This window comes from Neofelis nebulosa, chromosome 4 (genome assembly GCF_028018385.1).
Source record: "Neofelis nebulosa isolate mNeoNeb1 chromosome 4, mNeoNeb1.pri, whole genome shotgun sequence".
Classification (NCBI taxonomy): Eukaryota; Metazoa; Chordata; class Mammalia; order Carnivora; family Felidae; genus Neofelis; species Neofelis nebulosa.
The window spans coordinates 156,755,108-156,774,059 of record NC_080785.1 but is presented as its reverse complement, the minus strand read 5'-3'; the positions used below and the strand labels follow the sequence as shown (position 1 = coordinate 156,774,059).

The window sequence follows — 18,952 nt, the reverse complement described above, 5'->3', positions numbered from 1 at the left end:
AAAGCCTAGGAAGGGAACATGTGCGGCGCCGGCGACAGCGTGATGGACTGGGAGAGGACGGACACTTCCAGGGCCCCTTCTCCTCCTCCTCCCAGGTTTGCTTAGCCAGAAGATCTGGGCTTAGAGTTTCCAGGTTTAGAAAAAGAAAACTACGTCGCCCAGTAAAACTTGACTTGCAGATAAACAACGAATACTTTTTTATTTTTACAAGTATGTCCCATTCCGTGTCCTGTATTTTATGTGGCAGCCCTAATCGTGCGTGCACCCCCCCTTACTGTCTTCCCCCACATTCCGGCCTGTCCTTTGAGACTTTCTGAAACCTCTCGGATGATGCCTTTGTCTCTTGCCTCGCTGGTTCCCCTGGTCCTGCATGCCAGGTCCCCCCCACTTCCCATGCCAGTTCCCACCCTTCTGGCCTTGAACACCAGCCTGAGGTGTAGTCTGGGCCGGGCAGTGAAACGTGCAAAGACAGGGCACTCACCCATCACGAGGCTTTCTCCCTCAGCACCCACAAGCCCCCCCCCCCCCCAAGTCCATGGCTGTGGGCCTGGCCCTGCTGACACCACATGTCCCTGCTCATCCCCAGCCCATCACCTTTTCCCAGAACCCACAAGGCTCTGTATTCTCAGGGACCCCAGGAATCCCCCCCACCCCTCCGAATTCAACCCTCAATCTCTGGGCATATAAATATATAGATAGTAGTTGCTGAAAGCTTTCAAGGTAAATTTATGGAGGCAAGTATGGGAGGGGGGGGTGTTTGATTTCTCAACACTGGCAGCTGCGGTTTTCTGTCCCATGGGGGGCACATACCCTCTCTGAGCTTTTATATCCTCCGACAAAGAGATTTTCCCTTTATCCTCCCCTTGGTTTCAAAAAGTGTAAGCTAATGAAACATGGAAAAGCTAATAACAAAGGAAAGGCCACTCCCCTCCCCTCAGTCACTGCTGAGGTCACTGCTGCGGAAAGGTCACTGCTCCCAGTGCCCCCTCCTCCCCTCAGGCTTTGCTCTTCATACTTATTTGCCATCTGAGCAGACACGCCTCCGAGCTGGCTTCTCAACAGGCCTGGAACTCCGTCCCTGTGGACCATAACCATCATGTTATTCTGGAAACAGGCTAAGCCATCCCTGGTGGGGAACATTTGGGGGCCTGGGGTTTTTAGTGTCCCTGTGCAAGGTGACACCCCTACGGGAGCAGATGGTGGATCTTTTGTGCCACGTCCCAGGGGTGCTTCCCAGAGTGGCTAGCTGGGGCAGTGGTGCTATCTCTGTCTTTGGAGCTGGGTAGCTCCTGGGGAGGTGCTGGGTCAGAGTTGGCCCACCCGTCATCAGCCAAGCCCAAGTTGCCGAGAACCCCCCATTCCCTGGGGGAGGCAGAAGGTGAACAAGTAACACAGCACACCAGGAATTGAAGACCTGAAACTAGAGGGATGTTCCCAGAGCAGGAGGTGACTTTGAACCGGGCTCTGAAAGACAACAGGGCGTGAGGGAAGGGTGATCTTGGCAGAAAGAAGGGCGGATGCAAAGCCCCTGAGGCTGGACACATTAACACAGAGGTTGAGTCAGGCCAGAGTGTGGTGGGTGGTCTAGGGAGACAGCCCTAGTGTTGAGACAAAAGGGAGTGGGAGCCTGAGCTCTCAGGACTTGGAAGAGGGGGAGAGTTCAAGGAGGGAGGTGCTAGTTCTGTGGACAGGGACAGGATCAGTCACATAGCTGAGTATGGAATTCTGTGGTTGCATCACGGAGAAGGGAGGAGGGAGGCCATGGGTGCGAGGCAAGGAGCAGTGGGAGGGGCCTTCTGGGGGCTCCGCAGGGCAGATGTCCAGGTTCAAGGGTGGAGGACTCCCCCCTCCCCCCCCGTGAAGCCACCCTGTCACTAATGACTCTTGACCCTCCCTGTGTCCGACCAAGGTGCGGACCTCAGCCTTCCCCCCCCCCCCCCCCGGCCCGTGGAGAGTCATCCCCGCAGAGGTACTGGGTGGGACCCCTCATCGGTGGAGTCCCTGCGGTTCCCCCCAGCCCTCCCTCAATCTGCCTCCACAATGAATACCCTAGAGGTCCCCCGCCCCTTTGTTCTCTTTCCCTCCACACACGGTCACGGTCACGCTGGCGGCTCCTTCTGAGAGCATCTCACACACAATGGGGGGGGGGGCGCTCCCAATCGCCCCCCACTCCATCCCCCCCACCCCGCGGCCCCGCCCGCGCCGCGGAATCCCGGCCTCCGGGACCCCACCCGGGGAGTGCATTACCTTTCCAAGGGAGGCGCCCGGCGGCGTGGGGGGGGCGGGGGGGAGGAGAGTTGGAGAGGGAGGGCTATTTTTAGAATGAATGGAAGAAAAGAGGGGGGAAAAAAACAACCAAAAAGAAAAAGGATGGAGGCTCATGGAAGCTTCCTGGCTCCCAAGAGGAAACCCCCCTCATCCCAGGCCACGGCGGAAGGTGGGTGGGGGTTCGGAGACTGGGTGGGTGGGGCTGCGGGGGGCAGGGGGCCGAGAGGGAGAACACGGTGGTCTGGGAGGGCACCACTCCTCCTGGGGTGGGGGGTGGGGGGCGGAATTGGATAACAGCAAAATACAGCCGGCAGCCCCAAAGACCTCGGAGAGCTGGAGGGACCCCAGAAGTGAATGCTGTCCAGTCGCAAGAAAGAAATAGGCTCAGAGAGGGGCCTGAACAGGGCCAAGGTCACAGGAGGGGCTGAGCCCTGCGCAGCGCCCCCCCTGCCATCCCCTAGTGACCCTAACCCCGGGAGCCGCATTCTTCTAATTTGGCAGAGTGACCTTCACAAACAATCTCGCGGCCCAGGGCCCGGCTGTTCACGTTCAGCGGGGTCCCTGAATCGTGCGGTGAGAAGAGGGACGTCACAGCCCAACAATGACATTAGAGAAGTTTTCTGTGGTTTGTTTCATGGCCACCCGAGGTACCCCTCCCTCACTGGGACCTTCCAGCCCCAGCAACGTCACCAGCTGCCTGAAGCCTCCGGGTCCCCCCCCACCCCGGACCTCCCAGGCCCCAGAGCCCGCTCAAGGTGGGGGGCTGAATTGCCTCCCTTTCTCTCCGCGGCTCCATTCCTAACCCGGACGCCAGGAAGCGACCCCCCAGAGACAGGCGGGCAGCCGCATTTCTATGCTGCTGGGGCGCTGGGCCCCGGCCAGGGGCGCCCCAGCTCTGGGTCTCAGTTTCCCCATCTGTAAAATGAACGTGATGGGCCAGCGGCGGCGGAGGGTCCTCCCAGCTCCTTGAGCGTTCTTAGAGATTGGCTGTTCCACTCCTGCGGGGAGGGGGATTCCCCCCCCCCCACCCTTTCTGGAAAAGCAGAGCGGGAGAGGGGGGGTCGCACGGTGGCCGCCGCAGTCTGCCTCTCTCGCTCCACCGGGTAGGCGCCCCTCCCGGGGAGGCGGGGCGGGGCCCAGGTCGGCGGGGAGGGGGTCAGCTCTGCGGCGGCGCGCGCACACCCTCCCGGCTCACACGCCCTTGCCCGGCCGTGCACTTGTCTTCGCGCTCGGGCCAGGCGCTGGGGCTCCGGCGGCGGCGGCCGTCTCTGGCCGGTGAGTAGGGTGGGAGCGCTTACAGGGCGGAGGGCCCAGCGGCGCTCCCCTTCTCCCTGGTGGGCGTTTCGGTCAGGGTTTGCCCCGACTCCCGGAATTCAAAGGGGGGAGGTGCGGGAGGGAGGGGATCTCCGCCCCCCCCCCTCGCCCCAACTCCAAGCCTCGAGTCACTCCAGACGCCCCCCGCCCCAGCATCCCCCTGGGAGGAGGGGGGCTTCCGCTCCCGGAATTTGGAAGGCGGAGACGTCCTCCCACAGAGGAGAAGGTGGAGACCAGGGGACCCTCGGGCGCTAGCTGGGGGTGGGGGTTGGGGGGGGGGGGGAAGTGGCGGGGTGGGGGGGGGGCGGTGATGGCTCCATTGCTCCCTTCCCCTGCCTTCCCCCTCAGTCCTTCCACCTCTCACGGAGTGTGGTGGGGATTCCCCCGGCCGGCCCACTGCAGAGTGGAAGGGAACCCCCCCCCCCACCTGCCAGCCTACTGTGCGTGGGAGCTCCTCCTCTGCTCTCTTCCCTAAGCTCCACCTCCCCCCGCCCCCACCCCACTGACTGGGAAAGGGGCCGAGGCCCAGAGAGGGTTAGCACTTACCCAAGGTCACCCAGCTGGGCAGAGGCAGAGCTGTGTTTGTGGCGGACTCGGATTCAGGAACCCCAGAACTCAGCTGGTGGTGTGGGCTCCGGGGTCCCCTCTGTTTCCTGCGTTTAACTGTCAGGGTGGGGCTTGAGGGCCCCGTCTGGAACTGGGTAGGGGGAGTACCACACGCTTCTCCAAGTCTCTCCACACTGCTGGAGGCCCAGACAGGACTGAGTGGATGAGCCCCCTAACTGGCTCCCTCCTCCGGGTTCCCGGGTCTCATGTCCCTCCCAGTCCTTCTTCCCCCAGCCTCCTCAAGCTGCCTTAGACCTCAAAGGAAGTCTGGCTGGTGAAGGGGAGAAGGGGAGGGAGGGCAAGGGGTCCTTCCAGAGCTGGTAGAGTGATCACTCTGACGCACCGACCCACTGGGTGACCTTGGACAATCTCCCTGTTCTCCCAGAGCCAGAGTCAGATCCAAAGCCCCCCCTGACTAGAACAGGCAGCCCCTGACTCGTCCAGGTGGCCACTGGCCCCACTCCAGATCCCCAGCGAGAGGAAGGGCAGCTGGGACGTCCATCTCAGCCCGTGTTTCCCCTTCAGTTCCATCCTGGGCTCGTGCTCCCTCACGCCTCTCCGCCATGGGGCTGCTCTGTGTCCCCTTTCGCCCCCTCCTCCGGAGTGGGGCCTGGGTTCCATGGGTACCAAGGGGCTTTCGCAACAGCCCAGTACAGAGTGAATTCCTTGAGGGAGTTACCCCAGGGCAGCTGCAGACAGGGTGAGGGTCAGGGGGTGGCCAAGAATACAGCTGGCTGAGTCAGGGATCCCTACCTCCTTCACCCTTACAGCAGCCTGTCCCAGCCTCATCCACCTAGATCTCCCTGTGGTGAAGGAATTGGGGGGGACCTAGGAGCAGGACAGGGAACAGCATGGGGAAAGGCAGGTAGAGCCTTTAGTGTGCAGTGTCCAGTGGATGGAAGCGGGGCTTCCAGGGAGAGGGCCTGGTATGGGGTACTGATCTTAAACTGATCTTAAACTTCCTTCATGCTCACAGGGTAATTCGGCTAGTTAGAAGACAGGTCTACTCTAAAAACCATTGCAGTGTGGGAGGTACCTACACGCCACCCTCCTGGGGCCCTGCCTCTACCCCTTACCCGTGTCTGGTCCTTACAGGTCAAGGGGAGAAGAAAGGCAGCTCAGCCCCCTGCCAGCCAGGTGGTAATCCAGCAGGACTGAAGGGGACAGGCCCTTTGGTGGCGGCTCATCCGGGAGACCCCTGCACACCAGGGTGAGTGAATCCAGGTCTGGGTCATATTTGGGAGTAAGGGTGGCCCGGGAGCTACGTGGACAATCTGGCGACATAAGAAAAAAGCTCCAACCTCTGACATCAGACCAACATTGCAATAACCACCACAACAGCTGTGCTTTCTAGAGCCCCCAGAGAGTCACTGCCCATTTTCTCCCGTCGCTGGTGGTGGGGAACCCGCTCTGTGTCACACAGCCAGAAGGGAGGAGATGAGCCGGGTTGGAAGGTCCCCCACCGCTGGTCCGCCACCCAGATTCTGTGGTCTCGCTCCCGGAGACAGCTTTTAGGGAGTAGCTCCTTTACTCCTCTGTCCCCTGCAAACATTGGCTGACATTTCAGGGTGAGCAGTGAGCTGCCAATGGGGGCGGGGTATGGAGACAACGGAGGCAACGGTTCTAAATATGTATGGTCGGTTTAATCAGTCAGCAAACACCGAACAGGTACTGTGTGCCCTGGGCTGGGTGCTGGGGACACGGCAGGGGCTGAGGCAGGCCCAGATCAGCCCTTGAGACATGCTGGGAGGGAAATAGAACACAGTGATCCTTTTTTCTTTTTTTTTTTTTTTAAGTTTATTCATTTATTTTGATAGAGAGAGAGAGAGAGAGAATGAATGAGTGGGGGAAGGGCAGAGAGAGAGGGAGAGAATCTCAAGCAGGCTCCTTGCTGTCAGCTCAGAGCCCAGTGCGGGGCTTGATCTCACGAACTGTGTGTGGAATCACGGCCTGAGCCAAAATCGAGCTGGATGCTCAACCGACTGAGCCATCCAGGGGCCCCTCGCAATGATGTACGAGAGAACGACCCGGGGAGAGGGAGGCTCCTGGAGGGGGGACAGAAGGCGGGAGGAGGAGCCAGCCAGGTGGCAGTTGGGAGAACGGCATACTTGGCAGCAGGGACAGCAGGTGCAAGGGTCCTGAGGCAGAAATGAGGTTGGCACGTTTGAGGAACAGTGAGGAGGCTGCTGTGACTGGAACAGAATGAGCGAGGGGGAGAGAGGAGGAAGAGGAAGACCGAGGGATCTGCAGGCAGGGGCTGAGGTCAAGGAATAGACTGTAGAGCCGTGGGGAACCATGGAGGGTGTGTGAGCAGAGAGGGACAGGGTCTGGTTTGTGATTTTCTTTTTTCTTTTTTTTTTTTTTATTTATTTTTGGGACAGAGAGAGACAGAGCATGAACGGGGGAGGGGCAGAGAGAGAGGGAGACACAGAATCGGAAACAGGCTCCAGGCTCCGAGCCATCAGCCCAGAGCCTGACGCGGGGCTCGAACTCACGGACCGCGAGATTGTGACCTGGCTGAAGTCGGACGCTTAACCGACTGCGCCACCCAGGCGCCCCTGGTTTGTGATTTTCAAAAGCCTCTGTGACTACTGTGGAGAGCAGGGACCGGTGGGGCAAGAGTGGAAGTGGCAGAAGGCCGGAGGGGAGCCCAGGAGGCAACTGGGTAGAGTGAGCTCAGCCAGGACTGGATAGAGGCAGAGACGAAGAGAAGTGGGCAGATTCTGGGACTAAGCTGGGCGTGGAGGATGGACTGTGTGTGGCCAGTTTTCTGCCCAATGCTGAGGAACCACAGGGAGGAGGGAGAGATTTGTTGTGCTCTGGGAAATCTGGGAAGGCATCCTGGAGGAGGTGTTCTTCTTGCTCTTTGAGCTGGGTCTGGTCGGGCAAGTAGGTCTTTGCTGGTGCCCAACTGGAGTTGTGCTGAGGGTCAAATTGTACAGATGCCACGAGGGCCATGGGGAGCCACTGAGCATTCAGAATTAGAAGCAACATAATGAGATTTTAGCAAGGAAATATCCCTCGGGGGCGCCTGGCAGAGACTGGACGGGAGCCAGAGAAGTCAGGAAGGCACTTGAAATGGTTCAGATCCCGATCAGGCTAGTAGCAACCGGGAGCATCCAGTGAGCGCTTGCTGTGTGCCTAGCACATCTGAGGGGGATTGGATCCCCAGCCCCTCTCACTGCCCTCGGAGGGCCCCACTGCCCCGCTGAAGAAACTGAGGCTCAACGAGGGATGTGCCTTGCCTGTGACCACTGTATGACTTTGACCTGAGAACAACAGAGATGTCGCGTCTCGCAGTTCTGGAGGCCAGAGCCTGAGATCCAGGCATCGGCAGGGCCACATTCCCTCTGGAGGGTCTAGGGGAGCATCCTTCTTTATGTCTCTTCCCCTTCCTGGGGGGGCTTCATGTGTCCCTTGGCTTATGGCCACATCACTCCAGTCCCTGTATCTGTCTTCACGTGGCCGTTGGAGAAGGACGCTGATCATTGGGTTAAGGCCCGCCCTCGTCACGTATGACCTCACGTTAATGTCACTGTGTCTGCAAAGACCCTGTTTCCAAATAAGGTCACATTCTGAGGTCCTGGGTGGACTGGAATTTGGGGGGGAATACTCTCCAAACTAGTATGGCCACAAGCAGAATACCCTACTGCAGTCACGCCTTTGCCCCCAGGGCCTCTGGTGAAGCAGTGGCTGCAGGGATGGGGACCGAGTGAATTTAGGGACAAGGATGGGCAGACCTGGGGTCCCATTAGATGTGGGGGTGGCCAGAAAGGAAGAGTTAGGCTGGAGCCTTCCAGCCTGAGTGTGAGAAGGGAGGGGACGCTGGTGCCTGGAATAGGGAGGCTGCCGCCAGCTGAATGGAGGAGACAGCCCCGGGGGTGGGGGGGCGTGGGGGGAGGGGGAGGGGACCCCCTGGTGGGTGTGACAGGGGCTCCCAGGCCAGAGGCTGCTTTGTGGGGAGTCTGTGCTTCCGACAATGCTGGTTCCCTGCCTGCCTGTCACCCCCAGACTCCCAGCTCCTCCTCCAGAGCAAGGATTAGGCGGGCTGCCCATGGGGAGGACCAGGGGCTGCCAGGCTTAGCTCCTCTGTACCCCTCCCTGGCCTCATTTCCCCCGGACACCATCTGCAAGGGTCAATTGTATTTACTCAGTGTCTCAAGATCTGATCTTGCCTGCTGAAAACACGAGTTCAGGGGACTTTTTTGTGTCCTCGCCATGGTATCTCCACTTCGGGTCCATGCCTTGTATATGGGAGGCGCTCAAGAAACACTGATAGAATGAATGAAGCTTCTCTAAGTCCCCGAATCCCAGAGAGCCCAGGAATAAGCCCTCCGAGACACACACTCCAGCTCCCTTGGGCCTTCCTGTCCCCCTTCCTGCCCCTACAATTCACAGGACCCTAAGGGGCTTAACCCCCCATGACTCCCAGTCTGCTGAGGCCTCGCGCACTCAACCCTGCAGGTGGAACCCCTGCCAGCCTCTGGCTTGCCCCATCCCTTTGCCCCTTCCCTCCAGCCACACAGGTCTCCCTTCCCTTCCTCAAACATTGCCCACCTCAACGTCTTGATCCCTGCAGTGTCCTCTACCCGATGCACCCTTCCAGCTCTTCGAGGGCCTGCCCCTTGACCCCTTTTGAATGTCCCCCCTTCCAGGAGGCCTCCCATGACCACCTCCAAGTCTCCCCATCCCCATTCGTATTTTTCTCAACTTCATTGGATCTTTTCCTAATACTTTTGTGTATCTAGAATTCTTACTGGTCCCTTTATTTGGAGAGGGTTGTGCCTAGAGTTCTAGAAATGCAGCTCCACGAAGGATAGGTTTGTATCTCTGCTTCTGCATTCCCAGCAACAGACTCAGAAAAGGGGCTTGGTGGCTATGTGAATGAATGAATGAATGAGTGAATGAATGAATGAGTGAATGAATGAATGAATGGATGGATGGGTGGATGAATATGTGAGTGAATGAATGAGTGAATGAATGAATGAATGGATGAATATGTGAATGAATGAATGGATGGATGGATGAATATGTGAGTGAATGAATGAATGAATGGATGAATATGTGAGTGAATGAATGAATGAGCAAATGAGTGAATGAATGAATGAGCGAATGAATGAATGGATGAATATGTGAGTGAATGAATGAATGAGTGAATGAATGAATGGATGAATATGTGAGTGAATGAATGAATGAATATGTGAGTGAATGAATGAATGAATGGATGAATATGTGAGTGAGTGAATGAATGAATGAGCGAATGAGTGAATGAATGAATGAATGAATGAGCGAATGAATGAATGGATGAATATGTGAGTGAATGAATGAATGAGCGAATGAGTGAATACATTCCCCACTTTGCCATCTCCACACTTATGGGGGACTCAGGGTCTAGCCTCCTTCTGGGCAGCTATCTGTTAGACCCAGGATGGGTCTGAGATTTCTTGTGGATGCACACCTGCGGGCTTGAGTCCTTCCCTACTCAGGCAGCCTGTGGGTCCCTCAGCCCCTGGGAGACCTCTCCCAGGTCTCTTGCATCCGGACCTAGACTTGTGGCCCAGCCCTCAGGCTCCTGGAAGAGGGGCTTCCTGTTCAGCCACCACCCCAACCCCTGCCTGTTTGATCGGCCATTTCCTGGGAGTGTGAGTCCTGGGGCATCCCAACTGACAGGTTCGTTTGGAGGCTCCTCAGGTCTCTTCCAGCCAGCCATGGGCTGATAAGAGGCTCCATCTGGAATGGAATCTCAGGTGATGCCCACCCACAGCCCCACCTCCATCCACCCCTGACCCCTAGCCACCTCTGCCAGCCTTGTCTCTGAGGGGTGAGGTTCAAGCAGGCAGCAAGGCAGACACGGGTGGATGGTGATCGTTCACCAGGCCCCCCCATTCTAAGTTCAGCCCCTTCCAGGGGGTCTCTGACCCCTCAGGGCAGATGAGCCCAAAGGGGAAAGAGGGATCTTTCCAGAGAGAGAAGGTGGGTATAGAGCCTGCAGGGCCTGTTCAGGGTGGGAGGCCTGGCAGAGCCTCCAGGGTCTGTGGCTCGTGCTTTTGTGAGTATCTGGAGGTTGACATATTGGACTTGAATTCAAAAAGCATCAGATGCCGCAAGGACTCCACAGAAGTCTGCACAGGCTGGAGTCAGCCGGTGGGCACAGTGTGAATGCTTCTTATGGGGCAGGGACCCGCACAGGGGCAGGCTCTGTTGTCAGGGGCTGGGGCACTGAATGCCATACAGGGATGTGTGCCCGGTCCTGAGGGAGATGTGGGTGGCTCCATCACGACTGTGCTTTAGAAAGAACCCTCAGCAGGCCATGCAGGCCTGGAGTGGGGGCCTGGTGAGTGGATGGGGGGATGGAGAGGGGATGGCTGCTCTTCGAGCATGGCTGAGAATGCATCCATTTAGGGTCCCCTCTCCTGGCATCCCTGTGGACATGGGAGGGCATGAGTGGTCCCCAGGCCTCCTCTGCCACCACAGCCAGGCCTTCTCCAGGGTGTCCCCAAGAGGCTGGGATGAGAAACCGAAGTCCTGTCTGCAGACCCCAGGCCATCACCTGGCTCTTCTCAGCCTCATCACTGGCCCATGAGGCCACCCCCTGCCCAGGCAGCCGTCCACTCATTCATTCATTCGGCCCAGCTATTTTCTGGACACCACAGAGGAAACAGATCAGCTGCCCGCAGGCAGTGACGAGCAATCAGATGTCCTGACCCTGTCCCAAGCTCAGAGCTAGGAAGAAAACACTGGGAGAGAGATGGTGTGTGTGTGTGTGTGTGTGTGTGTGTGTGTGTGTGTGTGTGTGTCAAAGCTGGACTCAGTCACCCCCAGCCAGGCTGGGACAGGGTGAGGCCTAGGTAGTTAGGAGGCCTGGGGGAGGAGGAGGAAAGGGCTCCCCACCTCCCTGTCCCCAAGGCTGAATGAATGAGTCGCCCAAGCACGCCCTCTGTGCCAGAAAGGAGCTTGATTTTGGACAGCCCCAAAGCAGGCTTCTGCTGGCCTGTCTTCCTGGCATTGGTGATAAGGGTTAGAAATGGGGGTGGGGGCTCAGTCCCGAAGATGGTGGCCTTGAACCTATGGCCCTAGCAGGCACCCCCTCAGCTCCTGGAAGCCCCCACGTCGGGGTCCTAGGCACCCTCCACGTGGCAACATCCTGCAAACAGGACATCTGAGGAGGTAGTTTCAGGACGGAGGTGTCCAGTCGCTTTGCAAAGTTATCCCCTCAGCAAATGCGTGTATTTGAGGGGTTGAAGGAGAGGGTTGGAGTTGGAAGACCCGATTTTAGAAAGGGGGCGGCTAGGAGTTCTCGAGACCTGTCGGCGACCGGAGTTGTCGCTTCGCTAAGTAAGGTCCCCTCCATTGCGCCCAGCCAGAGAGCGAGTTTGAGGACCAGCTGAGCGCTGGGGGCCGAAGGGGGCTCCCGGGAATGTGGGATCTTTAAATGTAGGCGGAGCTTGCGGGGTCGCCGGGGGCGGTGCCAACCCGGGCTCGACCAATCGGCGGCGCCGTCCGCGTCGCACCGCCCCCTCCTCTCCCGGCCCGGGCGGGCGCTCGCCCCCGGCCGGGCCCGTGGACAGGGCGGCGGGGGATGCACCCGCCGCCGCCCCCGGCCCGGCCGCCTCCGGGCCCCACGCCCGCCGGCTGCTGCCCGCCCCGTCCGCGGCCCCGGCCCCGGCCCCCACGCGAGGGTCTGCGGCCGCGCGGGACCCTCTCCCCTCCAGCTTCTTCTGCCCACGGGAGCCGAGCCCTGCAGGTACCGGGTGGGACGGACCGGAGCGCCCAAAGAGGGAGGCACGTCCTGGAGGGGGGACGCGGTTTGGGACAGGGGCCAGGACGGAGGGTCTCCGAAGGATCCGGAACCCAGGGGACACGGAGAGGAAGGGAATGTGTGTCTGTGCACTGCCTGAGCGAGTGGAGATTCGCGGACCCCCAATCCCGGAGGGGGAAGGTACTGGGTTCACTTTGGCCGGGGTACAGCAGTGAGTCTCTAAACTCCAGAGATACGGTGGGGGGAGCTCTTGGGGTGAAGGCAGTGACCTGGGACTTACTTGGGAACGGGAGGGAGGAGACCCTCACCACCGGCTCCCAGATACTGCCGTTAGGGTCGCCCTAATGCAGGGGCCAAGGAGCTAGGTCTCTCAGCTGTCCCCGGACAGAGGTTCGGGTACCCTACACAGGGCACTGCCTTGGCTGTCCTGGAGGGCAGGCTGCAGATGTGAGTGCTGGAGGCTGGGAGCCAAACGGGAGACGCTGATGGAGAGGGGTCAGCGTGGAGGGCGCTGGTGGAGGCAGCCCCGAGGAGGGCAGAGCAGGCTAATTGCACCCTGCTGAGCGCTGGCAGGTTCCTGACTGGTGGTGATGGGGGTGGGGGTGGGGCGCGCCCAAGGGAATTGGGCAGTCAGCGCCTGCCTTACTGTATCCACTCCTGGGCTGCCCAGGGGTGGGAGGGCAAGTGGATGCCATCCACCCTGCAGAGCTAGGGTGCAAACAGTGCTGGTGGGTGGGTTGTCTTAGGATCCTTACGCACCCTCCACTGGGACACACACCCCACACAGCTCACCCACACGTCCTGGAAGGTTCTGCCATGTGCTGCCCTGGCCACGGTTCCTGGGAGCGGTGGGATGTGCATTTCACCGCAAGGGGGGGCTCTGCTTTGGAGATAGGCCCCTTCTGGTCCAGCTCCGAAGGATGGGCAGCAGCACCTCCTCAGATGTACCCACGGCCACATGCTAAGCATTTTCCATGTGAGATCTCACTTCCATTTTGGCCACCAACCTGCTGGGGGGGTGGGGGGGGGTGGGCGGGGGGCGGGCACCGAGACATCCTTTCACTGAAGAGGCAGGCAGCTGAGGAGGGGGCAGTGACTTCATCCTGGCTGGGACACCCAAGGGTCCCTCCCAGGCAGCCACTGCACCAACTTAGTCATTTGTAAAAGGGCTCACTCGAGGACCTTGGGGGGGGGGGGGTCTGGCCAGTTTCTTTGTCTTTCTGTTGAGTAGAAAAGCTTGGAGAAGCCAGCCGCCCTGCTTCCTGCCACCTGCCTGCGTTCTCCCACTCCTCGAGTCCTCCTGGGCGCCCCCTGCCATGGGTGGCCCGCCGGGTTCACACAGTGTCTCTTGGGGTGGTGTGAAAGGGGGGGGGGGGGTTCGGCTCATCCTCCCATGCCAGCCTTCAGTGAACAGAGGGCTCATGCCCCAGACACATTAGGTACTTTTGGCAATTCTAGGGACCTTCCGAACCAGATGCAGCCCACGAGGTGTTTCTAACTTTTTAGAACTCACTGGCGAACCCAGGGCCTTCACCCAGAAAAATACACCCTTTCACAGACAACCAAACCTTGGCCAGAGTTTTATTTTTTTTTTTTTAATTTTTTTTTTCAACATTTTTTTAAATTTATTTTTGGGACAGAGAGAGACAGAGCATGAACGGGGGAGGGGCAGAGAGAGAGGGAGACACAGAATCGGAAACAGGCTCCAGGCTCCGAGCCATCAGCCCAGAGCCTGACGCGGGGCTCGAACTCACGGACCGCGAGATCGTGACCTGGCTGAAGTCGGACGCTTAACCGACTGCGCCACCCAGGCGCCCCTTGGCCAGAGTTTTAGAGAGGCTCCTGGTTCTTTGGGAATCTCTGAGGGTTCCAGAGACCCCAGCTTTGATCCTAATTGCAGTGGGGGAGGGGAAGGTATACCTGGGAAGGGGTTGGGTCTCTTGTCTCCCAGGGCCCCCCCCCCCGGTCCCACCCAAACAGCAGAAACCAGCTGCCCCCTTCTATGGAATCTCAGGCAGGCCACTCTGTCCTGTTTCTTCTGAGGTCACAGAAAGGGTCAGACACCCACCATGCCTGTGTCCTGAGCTCTGTGGCCCCTCAAGGGCAGGGCTTGGCTGACTCCCTTCCCAGAAGGCTCGTCAAGAGGGAACTTGGCACATCCCACCACCCTCTGCCCCCCCAGATGGCACTGACTTCGTCTCTGCTCCCTTCCTGACTTTGTGACCTTGGGCAAGGTGCTAAACCTCTCTGAGCCTTGTCTCCCATCTGTAAAATGGGAACGGGAATGCCGCCTGCCTCACTTAGTGGCAACGGAGGTTAAACATGATAATTCTGATAAAGAGCCCAATAAGCCCACAGTAAGCGCTATGGGCACGTTAAGGTGATGGGCCACAGGAAGGCCCTCCACCTCTCTCCCTCCCAGAAGCCACCTGTACCCATCCCCCCAACCCCTCCCTGCCCAGGGCACCTTAGGACGAGGCTGCCAGGCAAGGAGGAGCATGGCCGACACACGGCTGAATTTGGCCTATGCGTCGGGTGGCTGAGTCACATCCCCAAATTGTATCTTCGTAAGTGCGTTTCGGAAGGTCGTTTGCAACACCCCCACCCCCTCCAGGCTCCGTCTGCCAGGCCACTCGCCTCTCCTGCCTGTGCCCCCGAGCCCTGGGTGAGGACCCCCTGCGCTTTCAGGAGGCATGGTAGGAGCGATGCCTGGGGGTTTCCTCACCTCCTGGGAGAGAGCAGGGTCTGCGATCGCTGTGTGTCTCCTGGTGACAGGCTCCTGGCCCCACCTGCCAGCTGATGGCCCTTCAGGTGGTGAGCAGGGGCCCTCGCCTGGGAGTAGCAAGGCCCCTGAGTGTTCGTGAAGGTGGAGAGAGAGATCCGGGGCCAAGGTCAGCCTTATAAACCGTGAAGTACGGGGCGTGCAGGAGACCAGCTCATAGAAACCGTGAAGTGCTAAGCCCGTGTGAGGCCAGGACTTATAAACCAACGTGTCAGAGGCCACAGGTGGCCCCGGTCTGGTTGAGGTAATGGATGGAGGGGCGAGGGAAGGGACATGTTCTAATACTCATGAGGTAGCTCTGCCACGAAAGGAAAGTTTCTTGTGCCCCTACTGTGCGTGGGCACCAGCATCTGGGGACATGCGGTGAGTGGGACAGACATTGTCTGGGGGGTGCCCGACAAGGTGTCATCTTGGCATGTCTTTATGTGACAGTTTCCGTGTCTGTCACCCCCCCCTCCCCCCTCCACCACCAGAGTGTGGTTGCAGGGCCGCAGAGGCACCCTGTCTGTGCGCACAGCCCTCTCTCCCGGGCCTGGTCCACAGGGGCCCGCCGTGCATGCCAGGCTGGCCTTTTCAAAGGGGGTCAGCACTTGGCCACTGCCTGTCGCTGCCCCACTGATTCCTGCTGAGAGAATCTTACAAAGCAGCCCGGTCCAGAATCTCCCCTAGAAGGACATGGCCCCTTCACGGCACAGCGCCTCAGTTTCCCCACCGGTGAAACTGGCCAAACCGCAGCACCCCTTCTTGGGGGTATTGGCAAGGATCAAGGAGCAAATTCGCGTGAAGGACGTAGCCTGGCGTGTTGTAGACGTTCGCTAAACATCAGCTCATGGTGGCAACGGGGGGCACACAGGAGGGAGGGCGAGATGGTGGGTTGGGGTGGGACAGGGGAGGGTCTAGCAAGTTGGGACCCAGAAGGTGAGACTCCAGGCAGCCTCATCTTGTATGGGTCACTGTCCTCAGGGTCTTTGCTCTCGAACATGATGCCAGAGGACACTGCCCTATGCAAGGGCAGAATCCCAGGATGTCGGGGCGGTCAGACAATCTGCTCTCTGGTAGCCTGGTGGGGAAGCTGAGGCTGACCTGGGGTCACAGGGCCAGGCTGAGCACATCTCACAAGGCCCTACAGAATCAACTCTGGGATCTTAGAGGTAAATACTGGGTTGCCACGTTGGTCCCGGAGTCTCTTTGGAGATCACAAACCTCCTTCCACGCAGGCAGGAGGGGGCTGGGGGTCTCTGTAGCCACAGCCACGGTCCTCGTGTCCCCACACTGATACCCCATGCTTGCGTGTGTTCAGGCCTTCGGACAGCTCTAGGGGAGGAATTGGAGGCCCAGTAGGGTGAGCTTAACTTGCCCGAGAACCTGAAGGTCAGAAGGAGACGAGCCCAGGTTGGAACCACCTCCTGACCACACACACGGCCTCTGGTCCACCCAGGCAAACCTGCCAGCACATTCTGTCTCCAGACATTCCAAAGTGTTTGCTGAGTGTCAGCTGAGTGCTCGGCATTGTTTTAGGTACTTGGAGACAGAAAACCAGTGGGCAAAGGTTCAATAAGAGGGTGTTCCAGGCTGAGGGCCCAGCAGGTGCAAAGGCCCCAGGCTGGACCAGGCTTGTCAGGATCTGGTGATGGGGATGCTTATGTGGCTGGAAGAGAATGACTCTGGAGGAGTGAGAGGGTTGAGGTGGGTAGGAGCCAGACCACAGAGGGCCTCCTGGCCACAGTGAGGTCTTTGGTTTTTGTGCAGCAGCACTGGGGAGCCATGGGAGGGTTTTGAGCAGGAGAGGAATATAGGCTGACTTGGGTGTTTCTCGGATGGCCAACCCACGTGTCAGTCACGTGTCTGGGTTCAGGGCTTCCTGAGCCTCAGAATGTCTTGGGGTGGTGACAGGGGTCCCTGCCCTCTGGTCGGTTGGCAAGGCCCTTCCCTGACTGTGTCCCTCGTGCCCCTCAGGTCGGCACAGGAGCACGGTCACCGAGCCATGCCGGGCCCCGGGTGGCCTACGGCGAGCCCAACCCCGGCACCCACATAGTCATGAACAGCCACAGCCACAATGGCTGTGGGGGGCGGCCGCTGGGCAGCGGGCTGGGTGCCCTGGGCAGAGACCCTTCGGAGCCCGAGGCCGGCCACCCCCCCCAGCCCCCACATGGCCCAGGCCTCCAGGTGGTGGTGGCCAAGAGCGAGCCAGCCCGGCCCTCACCCGGCAGTCCCCGGGGGCAGCCCCAGGACCAAGAAGAGGAGGAAGACGATGAAGAGGACGAGGCAGGCAGGAGGAGGGACTTGGGGAAGACCCCAAACGTGGGCCACCGCCTGGGCCACCGGCGGGCGCTCTTCGAGAAGCGGAAGCGCCTCAGTGACTACGCCCTCATCTTCGCCATGTTTGGCATTGTCGTCATGGTGACCGAGACGGAGCTGTCCTGGGGGGTCTACACCAAGGTAGGCGTGGCCTTTCCCCTTGGCCCAGGGAGGGCCCTGTGGGCCCACTTGGCTCCTCGCTGCCCCTGGGGCGTGGGCTCAGGGACCGTATTGGCCCCAGGAGGAGCAGGTAGAAGATGCTGGAGAAGTAGGGGGGCGGGGGTCCCGGAGGCAGGGCAGGGGGTGGGTACTGGGCCTCCCACTGTGTCTACCTTGTGGGGGTTGCAGGCGGGCTGTACGTGGGGGAGTTAGGCTCCAGCCCATTCCTTCTGCCCTGCACCAAGAGGCCACACCCTGGCTTAAGGGTGGCGGGGGTGGGGGGGGTGGCGGCTGCCCCCCAGTCCAGGCCTAGGACAGGAGAGCCCCAGCGAAGGCCTGGGCCTCAGAGCCCGGAAAGAGCTTCTCCTCCTGAGAGTGCTCGGGCTGGGCTGCTGCTATGGCTGCACGCCCCCTCGTGCCACCCAAGGGTGTGTGAGGACAGAGAGAGAGAGATCGGGGCACGTCCGCCGGTAGACTGTGAAATGCCGCCGGGGGATGCGGCGAGGCCTTCTAAACGGTGAAGTGCCTACGTGAGGCCAGGCCTTATCAGCTGTGACATGCTGGGCCTTTAGGAGGCCAGGCCTTATCAACTCTGAAGTATAGGCCAGCGTTGCCATCGACCCAGGCCTGAGGAGAAAGGGACAGGAGCATTCCTTCCTGAGGGGGGAGCCCAGGTGGGGGGGGTCAGGAGGGCCACCCACCCCCCAGCGCCCTTGTCCTCCTGCCCTCTCTCTCTCCGCCCAGGAGTCCCTGTACTCGTTTGCACTGAAATGCCTCATCAGCCTCTCCACGGTCATCCTGCTGGGCCTGGTGGTCCTCTACCACGCCAGGGAGATCCAGGTCAGTGGCGGGCTGGCCAGGGCAGTTCCCCTCTCCGTGCCCCCAGAGACCCCTCCCCGTACCAGCCACCTGGGACCCCAGCCCCCTAAAACATGAAAGGACCAGTAGCCTCTTTATAGAAAAAAAAAAAAAAAAAAAAAAAAAAAAAGACCTCTCTGAAGACATGCCCTTTAAAATTTTTTTTTTTTTCCAACGTTTTTTATTTATTTTTGGGACAGAGAGAGACAGAGCATGAACGGGGGAGGGGCAGAGAGAGAGGGAGACACAGAATCGGAAACAGGCTCCAGGCTCCGAGCCACCAGCCCAGAGCCTGACGCGGGGCTCGAACTCACGGACCGCGAGATCGTGACCTGGCTGAAGTCGGACGCTTAACCGACTGCGCCACCCAGGCGCCCCTGAAGACATGCCCTTTAGATCACTCTAAATTTCTTTAGAATACTTGTCTATGTTTTATTTTTCATTGGTTATTGGGGGGGGGGGCGGAGAGGACAACGAGGGAGCCAGAGGTGAGCTGGGGTCTGGCACACATAAGTCATCTTCGCAGCCCTGGGGTCTTCCGAGGTTTTGCAGCCTTGGAAGCCAGTGTTTGTGACCCCAGCCTTCTGTTCCTATTCGGTTAGACCCTGCATTTGAAAGATTTGTTACATGCCAGGGAGGCTGTTCTCCTGTTTCGGGAGTTCACTGAAACCTCGATGGACCCCGGAGAGCCCAGCTCAGGGCGTGCTGTCACAACCTGTCACAGCAGGCAGATGTCACCTGGGGTTGGCACCGGGGCCTGGGGATGCCAGAGGGTGTCAGATCTGGCTCCCGACTCTGGCCCCGGACCCCTGGCCTGAAGGAGCTGTGGTCTGACGGGAGGTGGGTGGAGGAAAATCCCTGCCTGGGTTGATCCACCTGCAGAGATCCCCAGGGGCATCCAAGAGAAA

General features: G+C 59.5%; 1 protein-coding gene across 9 annotated transcripts in view; it reads left to right on the top strand.

Moving 5' to 3' along the window:
- Positions 1-2,319: 2,319 nt before the first annotated feature.
- KCNN1 (potassium calcium-activated channel subfamily N member 1) overlaps positions 2,320-18,952 on the top strand; it is a 34,298-nt gene continuing 17,665 nt past the window's right edge. For 2 of the 9 annotated variants that reach the window (XR_009261027.1, XR_009261028.1), the window contains exons 1-3: positions 11,695-11,932; positions 16,686-17,168; positions 17,931-18,026. Coding sequence is in view for 7 of the 9 variants with exons in the window: in XM_058727480.1 (XP_058583463.1) it covers positions 11,768-11,932; positions 16,686-17,168; positions 17,931-18,026 (744 nt within the window). In the remaining 2 variants the exon portion in view is untranslated. Of the gene's footprint in view, positions 2,438-3,415; positions 3,544-5,283; positions 5,399-11,691; positions 11,933-16,029; positions 16,248-16,685; positions 17,169-17,930; positions 18,027-18,952 lie in introns of those variants that run through there. The other 7 variants (XM_058727484.1, XM_058727483.1, XM_058727485.1 and 4 more) reach the window with 7 other exon arrangements.